The 18366-nt window shown below is 38.7% G+C and overlaps 1 protein-coding gene across 1 annotated transcript; it reads left to right on the top strand.

The window, feature by feature from the left end:
• Positions 1-61: 61 nt before the first annotated feature.
• LSM5 (LSM5 homolog, U6 small nuclear RNA and mRNA degradation associated) lies at positions 62-3353 on the top strand. Its single transcript, XM_009635293.2, has 4 exons — positions 62-266; positions 487-514; positions 1153-1225; positions 3049-3353. The coding sequence occupies exons 1-4, from the start codon at positions 212-214 to the stop codon at positions 3079-3081; spliced, it is 189 nt and encodes a 62-aa protein (XP_009633588.1). The 5' UTR covers positions 62-211; the 3' UTR covers positions 3082-3353.
• Positions 3354-18366: the final 15013 nt, after the last annotated feature.

The following is an 18366-nucleotide window of genomic DNA, read 5'->3' as shown; positions in this document are numbered from 1 at the left end:
CCCGCCCGGCCCGGGGGTGCGGGGGTGCCCGGAGGCGGTGTGATGCGAGGGAGGGCGGTGGGCGGCTGCTTTTTGGTCCAAGAAATGTACGTTCTATAAAGTGATCTCTTGTATCTTTCACTGTTTTGGGGGGGTTTTTTGGTTTTTTGTTTGTTTGTTTTTGCTCACAGAACTTGTGGACAAATGCATTGGTTCACGCATTCACATTGTGATGAAGAGCGATAAAGAAATTGTTGGAACGCTTCTAGGATTTGATGACTTTGTCAGTATCCTTTGATGGAAATGTTTAAGGCCGCCCACCTTATGCTTTGGCTCGGTTCGGTTATTGCTTTTGGGAGGTTTGAGTTCACTGGGTAGAAACTTTTTGTATTATTCTGGTATTTTTATTTTACAGATAAAATCACAGTTAAGTGTAAAATTAAAATACCTTTAAATACTTTGATTTTAAAATTCTTGGCCTTGTTTTCCTTGAAACTGGATTTTCAGATATGGTGTTAGAAGATGTTACAGAATTGTAAGTATTATTTCTGCCTCTTGTTGCTATTTATTTTTTGATTTCCTGAGGGAAAGCATTGTATAAGATCTGTAAGCAAAGTGGTTTTATATTTTTGGAATACTTGCCAGCTGAATAGTTTATGCCTTGGACTTAAACTATAGAGGGTGGTCTATTCAGGACAACCATGTTGCAGCATAGCAGTTGTGCAATTTATACTTGTAATCAGATTCCTAATTTGTAGCTTAATTTTGCATGGGTTGTGTGTTGAACTTCCCAGTAGTTTGTTGCTTTTACATTTCCATAAGGTCTAGGCAAGGATTTTAAAAGTTATCAGTCTTAAGTATTTATTATTTTTTCATGTTGCTATTTGAAACCTATTTTCAATGATGGTGGTATTTGAGAAATTGCCAAGACTTACAAGGTAAATCTGTATCTTATGTACTGAGCAGAGAAGTAAAGTGGATCTTTTTAATTGCCAGGTAACTTTCTTTACCCAGGTGGTCAATTTATCAAGATTACGCTGCAGTGTGGCTAATTATTTGTTAGTTCCAACAAATCTCAGCTTAATACAGAGATTTATGGCAGTTCTGTAATCAAAACTGTAATCATTGTCCCTGGTTATGTGTTCTTACTTACTTTTTCTAATGCTACTTCAGTGAGATTACACCTGAGGGCAGAAGAATCACAAAGCTAGACCAGATTTTGCTAAATGGAAATAACATAACAATGGTAAGTTGTAACTGTTAAAAGGCTGCATGCATTTATTTTCTGTATGTGTAAATTGATCGGTAATTGAGCTCAACTGCTTCAAGCTGAGCTTTCCAGACAGTTCCATTACATAAGCTGCTTTCACGTAGCTTCTAGGGCATATGTGTGTATGGGTGATGCTGGAAAAGTGATCTTACTACCTTCCTTGGTACATGTTACATTTTAAAAAAAAAAAAAAAAAAAAAAAAAAAAAAAGCATGGCCCTAACTTTATTTTGGTCAATGCTTTTTTGGTCTTCAGGTGCACAAGGGAATCAATCACTGGCTTTGATGCCCCCTCTATAGACTGGTTCATACAGTGGCTTTGAACTCATGAGTCTTTGCCTGCATAAGCATGTAGGGTGGGATACATCTACATTTCATCCATTCTTGTATGTTTAGATGTGTTTGCAGCAGTTTGGATGCTTACAAGCTCATAAAGTCATTTGGTGATCATGATACCATGTGGTGCCCAGAGAGCTGTATCTTTATGTGCTCTGAAAAAAAATCTGGTGGTCTGTTGGATTATACCCAATCAAAAGCACTATGATTTTTAGTTTATCATGTGCTAATGTGTGTAGATCAGTAGTGAAACAGTAATTAAATATTGTGATTATGCACCCCTAAGAATTCTGCAATTTCTTAAATACTGCAAAACTACTGTGGGTCTGCTTTTTTGCCTGTCTGCATAGATGGCTACAAAATCTGGACTTCCTACATAAGGGCATTCCTAATTTTGTGGGAAGAGAACAGGAAGACTGACTTGAGTCTAAATGAGCTCTGTGTGAATGAGGAATAATCTGCATTTTGCTGTCTTACCTACTTTGCACCTCCTCACTGTGTGTCTGAGCCAGTGCCATCTTGACTTAATTACGAAGCCTTTTTCTGCTTTGGCTATTGTTCCGCATCCTTAAAGGACAGTGCCTGTTCTGACTTCTTGTATGGGGTAAAATTGCTACCATCCAGTTAAGCTGGTGGTGTACTGCTCTTGAAGCAGAAGCTGGTGATTCTTAGAGTGCAGATTTTCAGCAAGACATAGGCATGTTTCTGTATTAGATCTTGTGTCTTTTGGGGACGCATCTTCCAGTGTCGGGAGGACTATGCTTTAGACTTTTTCTTACTTCGGTCCCAAAAGCAGCCAGGCTCTTTTTCTTTAGAAGTGCTCAGCTAGTTATTAAGAATATATCAGTAAAAGGAATGGTTATTCTCTTCTTTTTTTCACTTATTCACCTTATTTTCCTTTTGTATTTCTTTTTCCATTGTTCAGTTCTTTTCTTTGCTTCACAGGAAAATGCTATGCTGACTTACTCCCTGCTGCCTGTAGAAGGCTTCAGGCTCTTTATTAGTTTCTGGCCTCTGCTTAGCAATAGAAGGTGGAAAGAGGAAACCAACTTTCCAGTATAATGACAGTCTGGGGAAGACTCAGCGACTGGAGAAATGCTTCATGAAAGGAAGCCTTTTCTTTGTCCTTTTAAAAATGAGCTGTATTGTTTCTAGACAGAATCATCTCCTTGAAGTGAATAACAAAGAAAAAGTAAAATATGTGTTATCTAGGGACTTCTTTGTTTTTTGTTAAACATTCTTTGTATTTTGGAGATTTTTTTTTTTTTTTTTGGCATGTGCTTCTCTGGCAGTAACTGACTTCCTCAGTTGGGAGAGGAAGATAATACTGAATCTAAACCCCACTTTTGTGGTCTACCATGAAGTCTCCATCTGCTAAAATGCTTTAAAGCAAGAACCATCGCATATGGGTTTGTAAAACTCAAATCTATGCCACTAACACAAAATTGTCTTATTCTTTTATAGCTGGTTCCTGGAGGAGAAGGACCTGAAGTATAAATTGATACGCTTGTCATCTATGAAGACGTGTTATATATAAATATATAATCTAAATAGAGCTTTGGGGTATGGGTGGATTTTGGTGTGGGTTATTTGTTAGTTTTGTTTTTTTTGTTTACACACCCTTGCAGTTGACATTTGATAAAAGACAAGTATTTCCTCTTCAGGGAAGGTGCTTTTGCTAATGATAATGATGACTTTGTAAGTTGAAACCATGACTTTCTTGTAAAGATGCACTAATCTGTGCTGAATAAAAGGCTTTCTTTTCATTAGTTATTGTGTTCTGTTATGTAAGTGCATGAGTTGTAGATAGTTTTGTAACTGGCAATGGAAAAATAATAGTTATGTTTCAGTTGCTGTCAGTCTTCAGTTTTTCTACATCTGTTGCATTTGTTTATGGCCCAAGCCTGTATAAAACACAAGTTGTGAGCTGATATTGCTATTTGGAGTACGGGCAGTACTAAGACAGTACTAAACTGGATCATTTGTTTAAACACCGCTTCAGGCTGCATCACCAGAAACAGCATGTTAAGAGTGCTGTAGAATTCCAAAAGCTCTTCAAAGTGGATGCATCTGTTTGATGCTCAGCAGCCTTTGGTTCTGCTGGCCTTGAGGATCAGCTCTCTTGGACTTCTTTTGGTAGATAGACTTTCTTATAGTAGAGGCCCTATAATGGTATTCGGCAAGCGAGGACGGACCAGACCTAGTTCATGTTCACAGGGTTAAAAAAAAAAGGTGGTGTTACAACTATTCATGTCAGTGGTGACTCAGCTTTCACCACTAAGTGGTGCTGTGTATGCTTAATTAAAGTGGGAGCTGCCCATGCCTGCTTGCGTAGTTCAGAGTAGTCATTTTAGAGTAAATGTTGTTTTGCCTGCATTTGATCTCCTGTGATGTAAAAACCTGACAGATGTTGGGGGCAACTACTAATTCAGGACAATTTCTATAAAGTAAGGAATTGCTGTTTTTATTTTGTCATGATGGACAAAAAAATGACTGAGTCTAAGTCATGTCCGCTGCAGCTTTTACCTCCATAAACTGATTTCTGTGTGTGACTGTCTGGAGAAGAATCACAGGTGCCTGCTGTTATTACAGACAAGCAGGGTAGAGTATGGGCTCACAGGGACAGGACATGCTTTGCCTTCCCATCACCAGAAGAAGAATTGAAGAAGGGGGCACAAGAGCAAGAGACTGCAAAGAAGTTGCTCTGCTAGATCCTTTTACCTTGCTTTATCTTACAGAAAAGCTGCTAGCTGTGGCTTAGCTCAAGATACAGTGAGAAGTTCTTGCTTTAATCTATTAAAGGGGAGAGAGTCTCCCTCCCCTCTCCTAGGGAGCGTGCTACTTTTGACTCGCTTGTTCTGAATCTATGATCTGCAGTGATAATGTTTAGATTGCCTAGTGACAATCCATACCATTGACTCCCTGAATGGTTTTTAATCTCTGTCCCCACTTCCTTCTCCAGCTTTTTTCAATGCATCAATTAGAAACAAAAACCCAAACACTTTTTTAACTTACATTTGATTGGAACATCATGTTGGTTTTGGCCCCAAACACCTTGTTTCCTACAAATAAGTTGAGTCTTTTCATCAGAACACTTCAAAGTTTTCTAGCCAGTGTAGTACTATTGTGTTGGGGTTTTTTTTGAATAAGGTTCTAGACAAGTTCCAGCGTTTCTGCTTCACTCAATATTTTGAAAACAATATTAAACTGAAGAGAGGTTTCCTGCTTGGGAGAGAAGAAGAGCAGATTTTGACTCAAACAACTTTTGAAAGAGAGAGGTAAACTTTTTTTCTTTTTGGATTTTTATTCTGACAGCACAAACATCTTGTTCTCTCAGGATTTTGTTATCTCTGGAAAAAAAACTTGGTATTGCTTCACTTTCTCCATCTCTGGTTGTGGTTTTTTTCACTCTCTCCAGAGGAAGTGCAAAGACTGCTATCTGTTAAGACGACGTTTTAACTCACGACTTGGAGATCTACAGACATCACTCTAAAGGCAGTTTCTGTGCATCCAAATGCTGCTAATCCTTTAAAATATGAAAGGAAAGATTTGTAACTTTGAGCTGAGAATTCAAAGTATTCCAGATGGGTCTGGTTTGCTTTGGATTCAGTATTCCTGTAGCCTGTTGCTTTGGAAGTGCAGGTAAACTCTTCAACTGAATAAGCGAGTGGTGGTGTTTTTTGGTTTTCCTCCCCTAGAAATCTAGTGCTTAGTCATACTGCATTGTCCTGTAGAAGTTGTGGACGCTGTGGTGTTCTCCAGAATGCCACTTAGGCTGCCACTACAAGCAGGTAATTTAAAATAATAACCTTAGGCTTTAAAAATATGTCAAAGTTAAAGATGCTTAAAGATTAGAGCAGGGTAGACATCAGGTTAAAATAACTTTGTTTATGACATGAGCAGTGATGGCTCCTTTCAGGTTTTTAGTTTTTTTTCCTTTTTTAAGATGGCACTGGTTGCAGTGATCTTCAGTTTTACTACATGGCTAACTCTCTTAGTATGGACATGTTTCCTTTCTGCCTATTTCACTTTACATGCAGACATAGTTAAGATAGCTGTTTGGAGCTGTGGAGTGAATATATAGGTGTGTGAGTGTGTATAAAAATAATAAGATCTAAAGTGCCCTCCCCACAACCTTAGTTTTTGCTGACTTATATTTCAGTGTCACCAAGATTTTAAACTGATCTGAGTATTGGTGTTGCTAGTGTTTCCATGTTTGTCTAACTACTCTTAGTAAATAAATAAAAAAAGAATCAAAACACTTGTTTTATTGCTTGTCCTATAACTATACAGGCTTTCCCTGTCTCATATCTATTCCTTTTTTCAGGATTCACTATATTTTTTTTTTTTACCATATGAAAGGGGAAGAGATTTCTGGCTTACTGTCGGCTTTTAATAGATACTTTATCTTTGGGGAATTGCCCAGCAATTAATTCATAGAGTTTGGAATTCAGTTGATGGATATTTTGCATGCCTGTGTTCAAATATTTATGCTAACAAGCCATCATACAGTTCATGTTGATAGCTTTATTGATACTTAAACATAAGCAATAGTCTTGTTTTTAAATAACGTTTAATCTTTTTCTCTTTGGCAAGAACAAACAAGTCTGCCTGGTTTTGTAGTACTTGCAGCTTTTCCCTATCATCACACTTTAAAATGGGGAAAAACTATATTGAATACACAGTTAGGGTGGTGATTTTTAAAACACAAAGTTGCATAATAGTCTTGGGAAGAGCATGTGTGACTGAGTTGAGAGTCTGTGGTGCAGCATTACTAACATTTGCTAAAAAAAGTTTTGAAGGATGAAGCATTTACTTTATGAAAGATACTTGAGGACCATTTTTGGTGCTGCTAAAGTTTATTGGAAGATTTGCACTGGTTTCAGTGGTTATGCAGGTTTGAGTTCTGCTCATGCATTAAACCTGAAAAGAACAGAAACATACCTCTGAAGCAAGTTTTTTGTATGAAGGGTAATCAAACTAGTAACCTATTTTAAGAGTGATTTAAAAATATTTGGAGCATTGGTTAAAGGCAAATAAGTAAAGTTTATCATGCTCTTACGTCAGCTGTGACTATTGAATGCAGTCAGCAGTCCACCTTGGAACTTTCTGGCATCCAACTGCAACGTGTAAACTGTAAGACTTCACGGCTATGAGCTGACAGGCCATGGTGTTCTCAAAGCATAAATTGCTGTAAGTTTAGTTTCTTGGCATGGGCATGGCAGTGACTCTTTTCAACATTAGTAACTATAAGACAGAGTAAAAGACAAATTTAGTGAATAATATGTCTCATTATCAAAATAGCTGTTTGCATGTCAACATGATGCAGATCCTTTCTATGGATCCATGCTAGCGGTAGTGCTGGTACGTGTCTTAGAATTTGACTTATACTCTCTTGAGCTCATTTAAACTCTTGGCCTTCCCTACATCCCTGACAGTATGTTTCATAATGGAAAAATTACTTCCTTTAAAAAAAAAATAAAGAATGAATGGAGGAAGTGGGGATAAAAAGTCTGTTGTCTGCCAATGTTGTGGGCTGCTCACTCATTTTTCCATAGAACTCATGGTTGTGGGGTTTTTTTATTTTTTCTACCTTAGTCTATACTCTGCACCTTTAATCATCTCCTGAAGTTTGTCTGTAGTTTTCTACATTAGTAGGTAAACATATCTATTTTATTTTATAGAGCTTTGATAGTCTTTAAATAGTCTTTAATAGTCTTTGATAGTCTTTAAATTATACAAGTAGTTTAAATCTTGGAACAACTGTATTTGCTTATCAATTTTTCTGAGTAGTTATGAAAATTCTATTTATCAGTTGCCCGTTTTTTAAATGAAAATAAAAATGTTAAGTAAGAAATATATAGGAAGCAAATATAAGGGTCCTACTGCTGCTCAATGTTGAGAGATCATGGGAAACAGAGAGAATTTATATTAAAAATTATGGACATTTTTCAAGGTATTTTTCCAGGTCTGAGGCACACTGGAAGATTTCTTTCATCTGGTGGTGTGTTTGGTTTTGACTTCAGCAGAATACATTGGCTTAAACGAGCTGAGAATCTGATGATAAGATTTTTATACTCTACCTAATGTAGTATTGTGATGACTTGTCATCTGAAATCAAAATTGTATTTTATCATCTTAACAGGAGGCTGGATCTTTGATCTGGAAATTATGCTGATAGTGACGTTACTTCACTGGTTTCTTGCAGCCCCTCAAGTTCATTAAGGACAATAAAGACCCCTTCTTTTTTTGTTCTGGTGCTATCATCAGTGGTGGAAGTATTACGTTGTCGGTTGTAAGATGTGGTTTAACTGCTGTTGGATTCTGCTTTTATGCCTCAAAAACCTGCTGATTTAAATGGGTTTGCACAGCTTATGCTAATGATATGGCTGAAATGAAATAGGATGTTGTGTAGTCTGATGCAAAGACTGTATATGGTCATGATTTGTAACTGGGTGAGAGGGATTGGTTAAAGTTACTTCTTACTTGCACAATTTAGTATCTTAAATATGAGTGAACAGTGTAATTGTAACATTTTTACAAAAGAAAATTTATAGATCTGTTTTATCCTGTGTTAGAATTAAGATACATATTTACTGAAGACAATGAGTTGAGCCCAAACACTGAAACACCTCAGTTTGGGTACACTGTTAGAATTTCTGTAAAATTTTCACATCGTAACAATCTGCCAGTTTACGTTTGTTGAGTCCGAGACATTGCATGATGCCCTATGAAAAGGTAAATATTGCTAATAATTTATATTTGGTTTGTAGACTGTGCCTTTTGTATGCTCTAAAGTCACACATAAATAACTTTTGTTGTTTCCTTTTTATTTATAAAAGCGCTGTTCATCAGTCCACATAAGCACATACCTAAATCCCACTAAATTCAGTGTTAAACTTCCTGAATTGCTATTAGCTATTGTGTTGCTGTAAATTATTTTGGCTGATAAACCTAAGTGGTCAGCTTTGTATTACTACATGTATGTGTGATTAATATGCAATAGCTCAGAGCAAGTTACCAGGCAACTGCACGCTCTGTCTACATAGGAGGCACAAAGCACCTGGCCCCTTGCTTTTAATCAGTGGAAAAATACAGATTCTCCTGTGACCTTGGTCACTCTGTCAAACATACAGATAAGAGTATTTTTATACTTCTCTCACAGTGGGAGAAACACTGTGTATGTTTCTGCAGTGTGTGAGAATCACTTTACCAAGATTCTTTTATTTCTAAAACACTTGGAAAAAACAAAACAAAATGCATTTTTAAAACTAATTTAACCCAAGGCAGACTTCAGGATTCTCATTCTCACTAGTTATTTTACAATTGTATAACCTTGCAGGCTGTACTGAGAACGAGCATCTTGTATGTGACATTTAAAAGTTTCATTTTTTGGTGTCCTACACACTTCTGCTGATCGTAATGCCTTTGTTGGCTAATGGCAACTGGCAACCGAGGATGCATGTTGGCTTCAAGGCACTGTGGAACAGAAAGGGTAGCTTGCCAATGTTCTAGCTGCTGTTACAGATGTTGTTTTAGTGGATTGCAAGTATTGCCTACCATGGCTGCATATTTTTTTAATCCGGATGAATGTTTCTATACTTCCCTTCCCCATAGATGCATATTGGTCTAGGTTGCATGCTATTGCGGAGTCCTCGGTCTACCAGTTACAGATTGCTCCTTTCGGTTATTGTGCATTTATGACTGTGTATATGACCTGTATACCTACTAAACTGTAACGTTTATTCAGACTAATGTGCAGCTGCTACAGAAGTCTGCTGTTTTGCTAGTTACGGTGTTTGCCCCCAGGTCTGTTGTTTTACTATCTAATAAATACCTGATGACAGAGAAGGGGAATGTCAGAAAATAGATTAGTTGGGCTTTATATCAGAAACGGTTTTCATAAGATTTAAGAGAACACAATTTTGGAATAAGGATTTACATTCTGCTTACAGTGATCTGTTGGGCAAGAAACTGAGGTGTTTAACTTTCAAATGCTGTTTTTGTAAATTGGCTTACCTATGAGTAATCTCCTTCAACTGTGTGTAACAAAGAAATAAATTTGCATATGTAGACATGTGCATATGCATACGTAATTGTAGGTGCACAGCTGGGGATGACGCTTGTGTTTTGTGACCGTGGAAATACAGAGGGGCAGCAATGGGGAAAGAACCTTTAAAGATAGCCTAGTGTTGCTCTCATTCTAAAGGAGAATGATCACATTTCTGTATCATTCTTGGCAAACACTTGTCTAATATATTCTTAAAAATTTCCTGTAATTATTACTACTGATGCAAATATTGCTATGTACTCTATGTTTTTCAGGTTGTAATTTAAGCCCCATTGTTCAGTGTCCTATGTGCAGTGGGTATACGCAAAGGTTTTTTTTTTTTATGGCTAACTTTTAAATGTTTAAACATTGTTATTTCTCTTCAATATTGCCCTTTACAGGTTAAGCAGCTGTTTTTCAATTTCTGCTTTGAAGTCAGGCTTCTGTAGATCATTGAGCACCCTCTTGGACTTCCTGTAGACTCTCACCAGTTACACTACACCCTTCTTGAAACGCAGTACATCACCTGGAGGGTTCAACAGCTAATCCATGCAAATATAATGCTGCAAAAGTAATGCGTGGATGTACTATCTCGTGTGATGTGTGATGAGGAATCACTGGGCCTTTTCATTAGTGAGAAATGGTACATAAAAACTAGGTGACAGAAACAGGATGTGAGGCTGGCAAACTGGCCTTCAAGCTTGCCGCGCAGCCCTGTGGGCTTTGGATGACTAAAGAAAAGCATGAGGCACAGGGGAGAACTGCTGCTGGATCTTAGTGAAAGATGGTAAATGATTTGGAGAGAGGTTTTCAAAGTCAGAAATTGAAGTCGGGTGCCCAATTCCAAATTGCCTGTGAAATCACTGTGTACTTCCCTCGCTTATGTAACTTTGTGTTGTATATCGTCTGGCAGCTTTCATTTCAAAGTTAACAAAGTTATGCTTGTGCAATAGGTAATGTAATGATCTCATAATAATAGGCATAATCCAAGTCATGGAAAATGTCAGTATTTGAAACAGAGCCATGATAAATTATTAGCGACTCACACAACTGTCACTTACCATGCCTTCCATATTCCAGCTGTCTTAAACATTGATGCTCTTTCCTAAAACTCTGAGCTGTAACACCTGATTTTTGTTTCAAGGTATGTTCTGAAGTTGCTGATGGTACTGCCATAGCCCTTTGGTTAAAAAAAAGAGTAGGAAATAATTTGTGTATTATCAGTATGAGCAGCAGTCAAACAGCATTCTTTTCAAATCTATAGAGAAGAAAGTTGCACCAGTTCATCTGGGTTCCCTAATACCAAAGGTCTTTCTCACATTTATTGATCCTTTTGTACTTTCCTCCTTGTTCAGGGTCAGCTGATGACTGGAGCGAACTGTTGCATCTTTGCAAACTGCTTGTAACTATGGAAAAGAGATTTATTGACTTCCTCGTATGATAAGTTTACATTGAAGAAATTCTGTGCTGCTCATCTCCAAGTCAGAGATAGGAATTAGATAGGAATGTGTCACTGGAAAATAGCCCCTTGAGACAGAAGTGTGTTGATTAAATCACGTATTAGCATTAATGAAGGCATAGTGACTGTTCTATCAGCTAACAAACAGATCCTGTGCTAAAATAATGTTTGTTACATGTAATTTTAGCCAGTGTCTCAAAGCAATGGATTTATTTTGCAAACGAGAAAATGTGGACCTAAGTATTGAAACAATAAGGGATGTTTTTCTTCCCCATTTCAAAATTGGCACGGCAGAGCCTATATAGTTTTCAAATCAGTAGCAGCTCCTTCACCTACTCGTTAGCACATGGAGCAGAGTTTGTACTTTCTCCTTCTGTATGGCTCTTGAAAAACTTGTTTGCACTCATTTACTTGTTGGAAAAAAAAATGGGATGTTGATCAAGTGCAACTGTAGCAAATGCTTATGTTGCTTAAACAATTTAGAATTTCCCTGTGTTGATACTCAGTAGAAAAAAATCAAAAGTTGAAAAAATTACTTTAAGGATTGAGCTAGAAGATTGTTTTCAGAAAAAAAAAAAGAATAATAAATGGAACATGGTTTTAGAGAAAGTAATTTTCGTGGCACTTTGAAATGAGGTAAAATAGCTGTCTGTAAGCACGTTTAAGCAAAAGATGTTTGGTCTCTTTACGATTCTTTTTCTGGCCTTCTAAATGAAAAGTCTGACTGTGTGAGCTCTAGTTATCTGTGTTTTAGAAAACTGATCTGCTTTGCAAGCTGAGATTGTGCTGAAACAGAGCAAAGTACGAGAGACGTGGTCTTGTGGTTTTGGTTACTATCATGTGTAACTTAAACACACTGTAGATCAGCCAAATCTTTTTTGGATTTAAAAATGTCATTTAACTGCATAAAGGGTGAATGTGCCCCATGAATAGTTTCTTGTGTTCATGCACATTGCCAGTGTTTTACTACTGAGGGAAATCCTAGCAATTGTAAACAACTAGGTAATTCATCAGAACCTCAAACTAAATGTATCTCAGATAATCTTTATATCACAGCTAGTCTAATGCATTAACTTTTTATGTTATGAGCTCTTCCATAATCATCTTTTTCTCATTTTATGGGATAGATGATGAAAGAATTTCTTAAATATCCAAAAAGAAATGTTGGATGAGAGGAGAGGAGAGACAGAATGGGTTTTGAAGTGTCAATGCAATATTATAGATTGTGTTCCAGTTCACAGAGGAAAAGACTACTTTGGTTATGATACCAACATATTTCTCTTCCACACCTGCAAGCTATGCTAATAATTTCATACTTAGAAGCTTAAAAGATCCTGAGAAGTTAATTTCAACCTCTTAATAAAAAGGCTACTTGGGTAACGTGATATTATTCCACCTAAGCAGTCTGGATTAACTCGTATCTTTCTCAATGACAGCTATTGAGCTGAAAGTTTTGTTTTCACATGGCTTGGATATCAGAAATGATAGGACTAAGTAAATTGTCAGAGGTTTGAATTCAAAAGTCTACTGTAGCTTTTAAGTGTCTGATTAATGCTTAGGAGCAGAAGAAACCCTACTGAATTCAAGTGGGACCATGTTTTTGTGAAACAGCACATCTGGTTTTAGTACACTCAATGCTAGTTCAGAAGTGCTGTAGCTATGTGATGCAAAGCAGTGAAATCATGTGAAATTGCTCTTCTGATTTGTCTTGTGAATCATTTTCGAATGAGCAGTTTGTCCTGGCAGATTCTGTGATGGATTACGTACTGTTTCCTAAAATTCCTAACAAACATAAAAATTCACTGTGTTTATTCTTGAAGTTTCAGGTTGCATACAAAAAGAAGGTATTTGTCACATGAAGTCAACAGGCATTTTCTAAGGCGTGTACTGAAAGAGCATGTACTTTTTGCTCCAAGGCTGAATTAGCAGTTTATGCTCAATACTGTTAGGCCTTATTAAATAGTTTGAAATTTACACCAAATTTAAAGCTAATAGTTTCCTCTTGCAAAGATTTAACTGTACCTTAGGGAAAAGTTGCTTCCCTTTGAGATTAAAAGGGAATTACTCCTACAGAGAATAGCTGTATATAATATAAACTACTCTGCCTTATATGCTGGCTGTAGTACCCGTGCTAACCTGAAGAAAAGCGAACAAATCCAGTGGGTTTTCCACATCATTTTGGTCTGTAGAGAAGAGTAGTATTATGAGTGTGACATTTCTCGGCTACCCATAACAATGTTTTTCTGTCTCACGTTAAACACTTAGCTGAAAGCAAGCTGTTGTTCTCTGACAAACTCTGGTTGTACTCTGCACTTACAGTGGGATCGAGGGTAAAAACTGTCTGGTTCTGGAACTTTGGTCAGAGCTGTGAATGTGAAGCTCTTGAGGAAGAGCTGTTCTAACTCAATCTGGTTTTCTGCTTAACAAAGAAGAGGCGGCACTCTACGTGCTACTGATTTTTATGATGTTTCTTTTCTCTGTCTTTCTCTCTACTTTTCTGACATGCAAGAGTCTCCCGGAGGATGGGATGGTGTGGAGAGCGCTCAGGCACAGCATATCCACTTTAGTTCAAATAATTGGCATGTGTTTCTTAGGCTGCTGCCTATAAAAAGCCTTTCACTATGGCAATAGTCCCAAGTGACAGAGTGGATGGGTCTGTTGGTTTAATTAAACCTCTCTCGCATTGCTGCTTTCCCCATCCCATCCCCCATCAAGCTTATATCAAAAAATCGAGTAACAAGGTGATCTTGAAATGGAAATGTTAGTGGGTTTTAAGGCAAGGGGGGCTATTATTTAGTCTGCGCTCCAGTATGCCGTGAAAGAGGTTTGTGCCAAGCAATTGCTAAATCAAACTTTGTATGATTGTTGTTTATTATGGTAACGCGTAGGGATGAACCAAAAATACATCATGGCTGTACAAGTGTAAAGAAGTAGCTGAGTTTCTGTGGTCTATTCATACTGGATACACATTATTTGATGTATATGTATAGCTAATATTCACATATATAAGTAGTGAATTGTTCTAGCTTGTGTGTACAGAATTTCAAATGACTCAATTCTGGATGCTGTAAATATTTGGAGAAATTGGTGCTGAAATTCTGAACTTGCAGAGGAGAGCCACCACCCTGAATTGTGAAAGACATCCACTAATACTACCAGTGCTGTTTAATCAGGATGTTACATTATGGCATTGTCTTTTAATATCATAGCGTAAGATTAGGGTGATATTTCAGTTTTTCATGGATCTTCCGCAGTTGACAAAGAATGGGAAGCTCAGGAAGACAGAAGTACAAAAGCTTTATTTTAGAATACAAACATCTATAAGAGAGCAGTAGGAAAACATCCAAGGACAAAACTATCTTTGCAGTGGATCTCTGCTCTTCTTTGGTTATTTATCCCTCTTCTGTCAGTTCTCCAAAATCTTCCAAGCATTTTAATTGTCGACTGCATGTGTGTGTATTGGTTTCTGTGTTCTCTGTCTAAAATTACATGTGCAGAACACAGAGTTCTTTTTTCTTATTTGAGGCTTCTGTAGCTAGATGGGTAAAGGAATATCTCAGGTCTAAGAGCTGCAATATAGACAGTTTACTTTATCAGCAAAGATTTATTGTTTAACCTACACAGCAGTGTTTTTAGGGATTATGAGCCTCTGATCTCATGAGAATAATATGCATCCAAATCAATAGCTCACAGCTCTTTGTGTTAGAGGAAACGATGGTTCATTCTTAACATTTGAGATCACCGTTGCTTCTGAATTTTACGCAACTGTGGAAAATACAGTAACAGCACATATATGGATGAGATGTTTTGGGACAACACATAGGCAGAATACATAAATCATAGTTCACACCATGCTGCTTTAGACGCTAAGAGTCAGACTGAAGTATCAAAACACACCTTTTAAAAAATCCTATTAGGTATTTAACCCCACTTGTTTGTGTAAGTGGCTAAAGACTTTTATTTTTTTCAATAACCCAGAACTGCCTCAGCTTATTTTACATGTCTAAATGTTACTCCTGCTCAGAAAATAGTGAGTCCTACTGTCTTCTCATGGCATCACAATGAAGGTATCTGGGCATAAGGGAAATGAGGAATGGTTGTCTAGGGAGGGGAACGGGGACTTGGAGCATGGCCTGTATGCTCCTGGAAAAGGACTCCTTAAACTACCCAGACCTAAAAAATTCTTGAACTCAGCTGGGTTTTACCACTTCTAATAAATTCCAACTATGGCGACAGAATTAACTTTTCACTCTGTAACTTGTGGGAAGGCCCACAGCTAGCTAAAAATCAGGTATTTTCTAAAACCACTCCAACAGCAGTAAATGTGCTAAATAAATATATTGAAACCGCTTGGTCCGTGAGAATACAAATGTTTGCTGTCTTCCAAATCATTCAGCCCTGATGGACGAATCCTTCGAGATGGTGGCCAAAGGTGACAAATCATGATTTAAATAGATTTCAGTGTAAAAGAAATGAAAAGTTAATCCGTGTAAACAGATTCCGTTTGCTGGAAAACTTAGAACAGCTCACTGCGTAACTTGTGAGCGTTAGAAGGCTGCTGGCTGTAAGGTGGGAGTGCTACAAAGGTGTACGGACCAGGGAAATGGTGCGGTGGAGAGGATTTGTTTCTGTGGAATAGCATAGCTGTAGGTTTGCTGCTAAGCCTCAAGGTTGGTAATGGAGGGGGAGAAAAAAGATGTGGATAGAAAAGGGTGGAAGATGTGGTTTGTGCTCTTCAGAGGAGAGAAAAGCGGTAGATGGAGCAAGAACGCAAAGGCCCTATCCACCCTGTGTTGTGGACCTGGCTTTGCTGCTCGAAAGCCTGTTAAGTGCAGCCACTATGCTATATATAATGTGTATGTTTTAGTGCTTCTCCTGATAGCCATAATTAAAATGGTTGGGCTGCTGGTGGAACAGAATGAGTGCACTTTCTTCTTCCCCAATGACCCATTAGTCTTCCTCCCCCATGCCATCAAGTATCAGCTGGTCCTGCTCTGCCTGCCTCCACGGCAGATGAAACGTCTGCTCCTGACAGAAGGCTTGTCACCTGGCCAAGGGAAAGGGCATCTGTTTGCAGCTCTCTTCCTCCGCTGGCAAATGTTTGTGCTCACAGAGAGGGCACAACCCTGGCAGCTGGCTAGAGGGAGGCAGCTATCCCTAACGTTAACTACTCCATGAACTCATGGAGCCTCATTTTCTGCCATTTTGGGACCTGAATTTAGAGGCTGGTGCCCGATAAGAAATAAATTATTGCTGCAGTCTTTCCCACGGTGAAGAGGAGTTTTTGCCACTTATTCCTACAAATCTTTCCATGAAACTTGCATTAGCTTTGCATCTTTGAGCGTTTCACCTGTTTAGGTTCAGGCAAATCTGATAAACAGTCATGACAAGTCAGTGATCCTATAAGCCTTATTTTCCTTTAGGCTGAAATACAGCAACAGAATATCATTTCAGGCAGAGCTGGAAGCAGAACTTGGGTCTTGTCTTGTGGCAGACCTCAATCTCCTCCACTTTGCATTTCAGACAAATAATGGACTCTCAGTCCTTAACTCTGTTAATAGCTGCTCCTGCCGTTACATTGGCATCGTGGCTGCAAGGCAGCTTTCAGCTGGTGATTGACCAAAACTGAGTATTTGTCATGTACCCCCTTAAAGTCCAAGATGGCCCAACTTGGGAACAAATCCTACATTATTCTTCAGGCTGTGTGTGCGGGGCCTGCGTAGCAGGTGTCTGTAGCTCTCTGAAAGGACTGTATGGAAACCCTGTTATTTAGAGCTTGCTGGTGATGCTAGGGGAAAAAAATCACACACATGGAGTCATACAGATAGGTGGAATTACGGTGCCTGTGTGCAATTCAGCTTCATGTCAGGCTGGCAAATTTTATTCTTGCATTTCTTAAAATTTTGTTCCTGTATTTCATAATTCTGCAATGCTATACGTCATTAATACTTTTACTCCTTCAACTTAAAGTATTAATCTTTTTCAAAATGAATCTTAACTAAAACTAACTTTCCCTTACCACACACCAAAACTGAGGAAAATGGGGAGACAGGGTTGTTCCAGAAGATAAGCTAATACTTTTTATTTCCAGTCCCAACTTCTCATCCTTATGCAAAGTTCTCCCCGATCGAGTGACATCCCCAGAGAGCAAGACATGTTCTCTACCTGATGTGCTACTTTGTGCCGAAGCTTGTCTTCCCTGCAAGGAAAATCAAGAAGAAAACAGACAGGTAGACACACGGAGACAAAAAAGAATTAAACAATTGCAGAGGGTTAAAATGAACAGGCTGCCTGCGCCGTCGCTTTCGTGCTTTCCAACGATGCAGCAGTGGCAGTGTTTTCCTCCAGAAAAGGAAGACAGCTCTGGCGAAGGAAATTCCCATTCACAGTTTCTTACGTCAGCGCTGAGCTGCTTTGGGATCTTGCTGTGAGAGCAAAACAGGCGGAGAGCGAAGCAGCTGGTGGCAGTCAGCTCTGAGGAAGGGAACTGCGTGGGAACGGGGCAGACTCGTTCCAGGCACGAAAGAGCAGTGGGGTAACAGGCTGCCGTTTTTTTGACTTCTGTTCCTGGTAGAGATGCAGCCGGTTGTTACTTGTGTGTTGCTAATTGGTATCGCCAAAGGGTTATGTGCGGAAACAGCGACAATATGGTCAGGAAAGTGTATCTATGTTCTTCTGTCATTTTAAACATCTGAGGAAATATGTATGACAGTCCCATATTACATGGGCACTGAAGTGCCTTTGCAGTTTGCAGTGCCCTGGTGAAGTTTTATGCTATTTATTTTACAGTCAGCTTTGGAAATCTCCAGCAGCTGAGAGCTGCCTTCAGATTGTGCAAGGCCTGCACTAGTGTGGCTGTTTATAGTTGGTGACTACATCTATAGTAAACGCTACTTTTTATGTTATGAGTTATTGATGTAGTGTGGTCAGTGATGCCATAATGGTTAATATCGCAGAATAGTTGAGGTTGGAAGGCATGGAGGTCATCCAGTCCAACACCACCCCACCCTCCACCCCCCCCAAAGGGCAGGGTCAGCTAGAGCAGGGCGTGCGGTGCCAAGGCCGCTGCAGACCACCATGCTCGCCTTCCCTCTCTCTGTGGCAAGGTGACCCTTTTATTGGTCCCAGAAGGTAATGTTGGACGACAAATGCCCTGGTTTCGGCTGGGATAGAGTTAATAAATGACATTAAGAAGCAGTAAAAAGCGCTGAACTTGCTCCCGCTCCTTAGTGAAGCGGCTGCAGAGCAGCGTGACCATGTCTCTCAGGCCACC

Source organism: Egretta garzetta, unplaced genomic scaffold, assembly GCF_000687185.1.
Source record: "Egretta garzetta isolate BGI_Z169 unplaced genomic scaffold, ASM68718v1 scaffold713, whole genome shotgun sequence".
Classification (NCBI taxonomy): Eukaryota; Metazoa; Chordata; class Aves; order Pelecaniformes; family Ardeidae; genus Egretta; species Egretta garzetta.
Note: the sequence above shows the minus strand (reverse complement) of the source record. Positions and strands in the feature narration are given on the sequence as shown.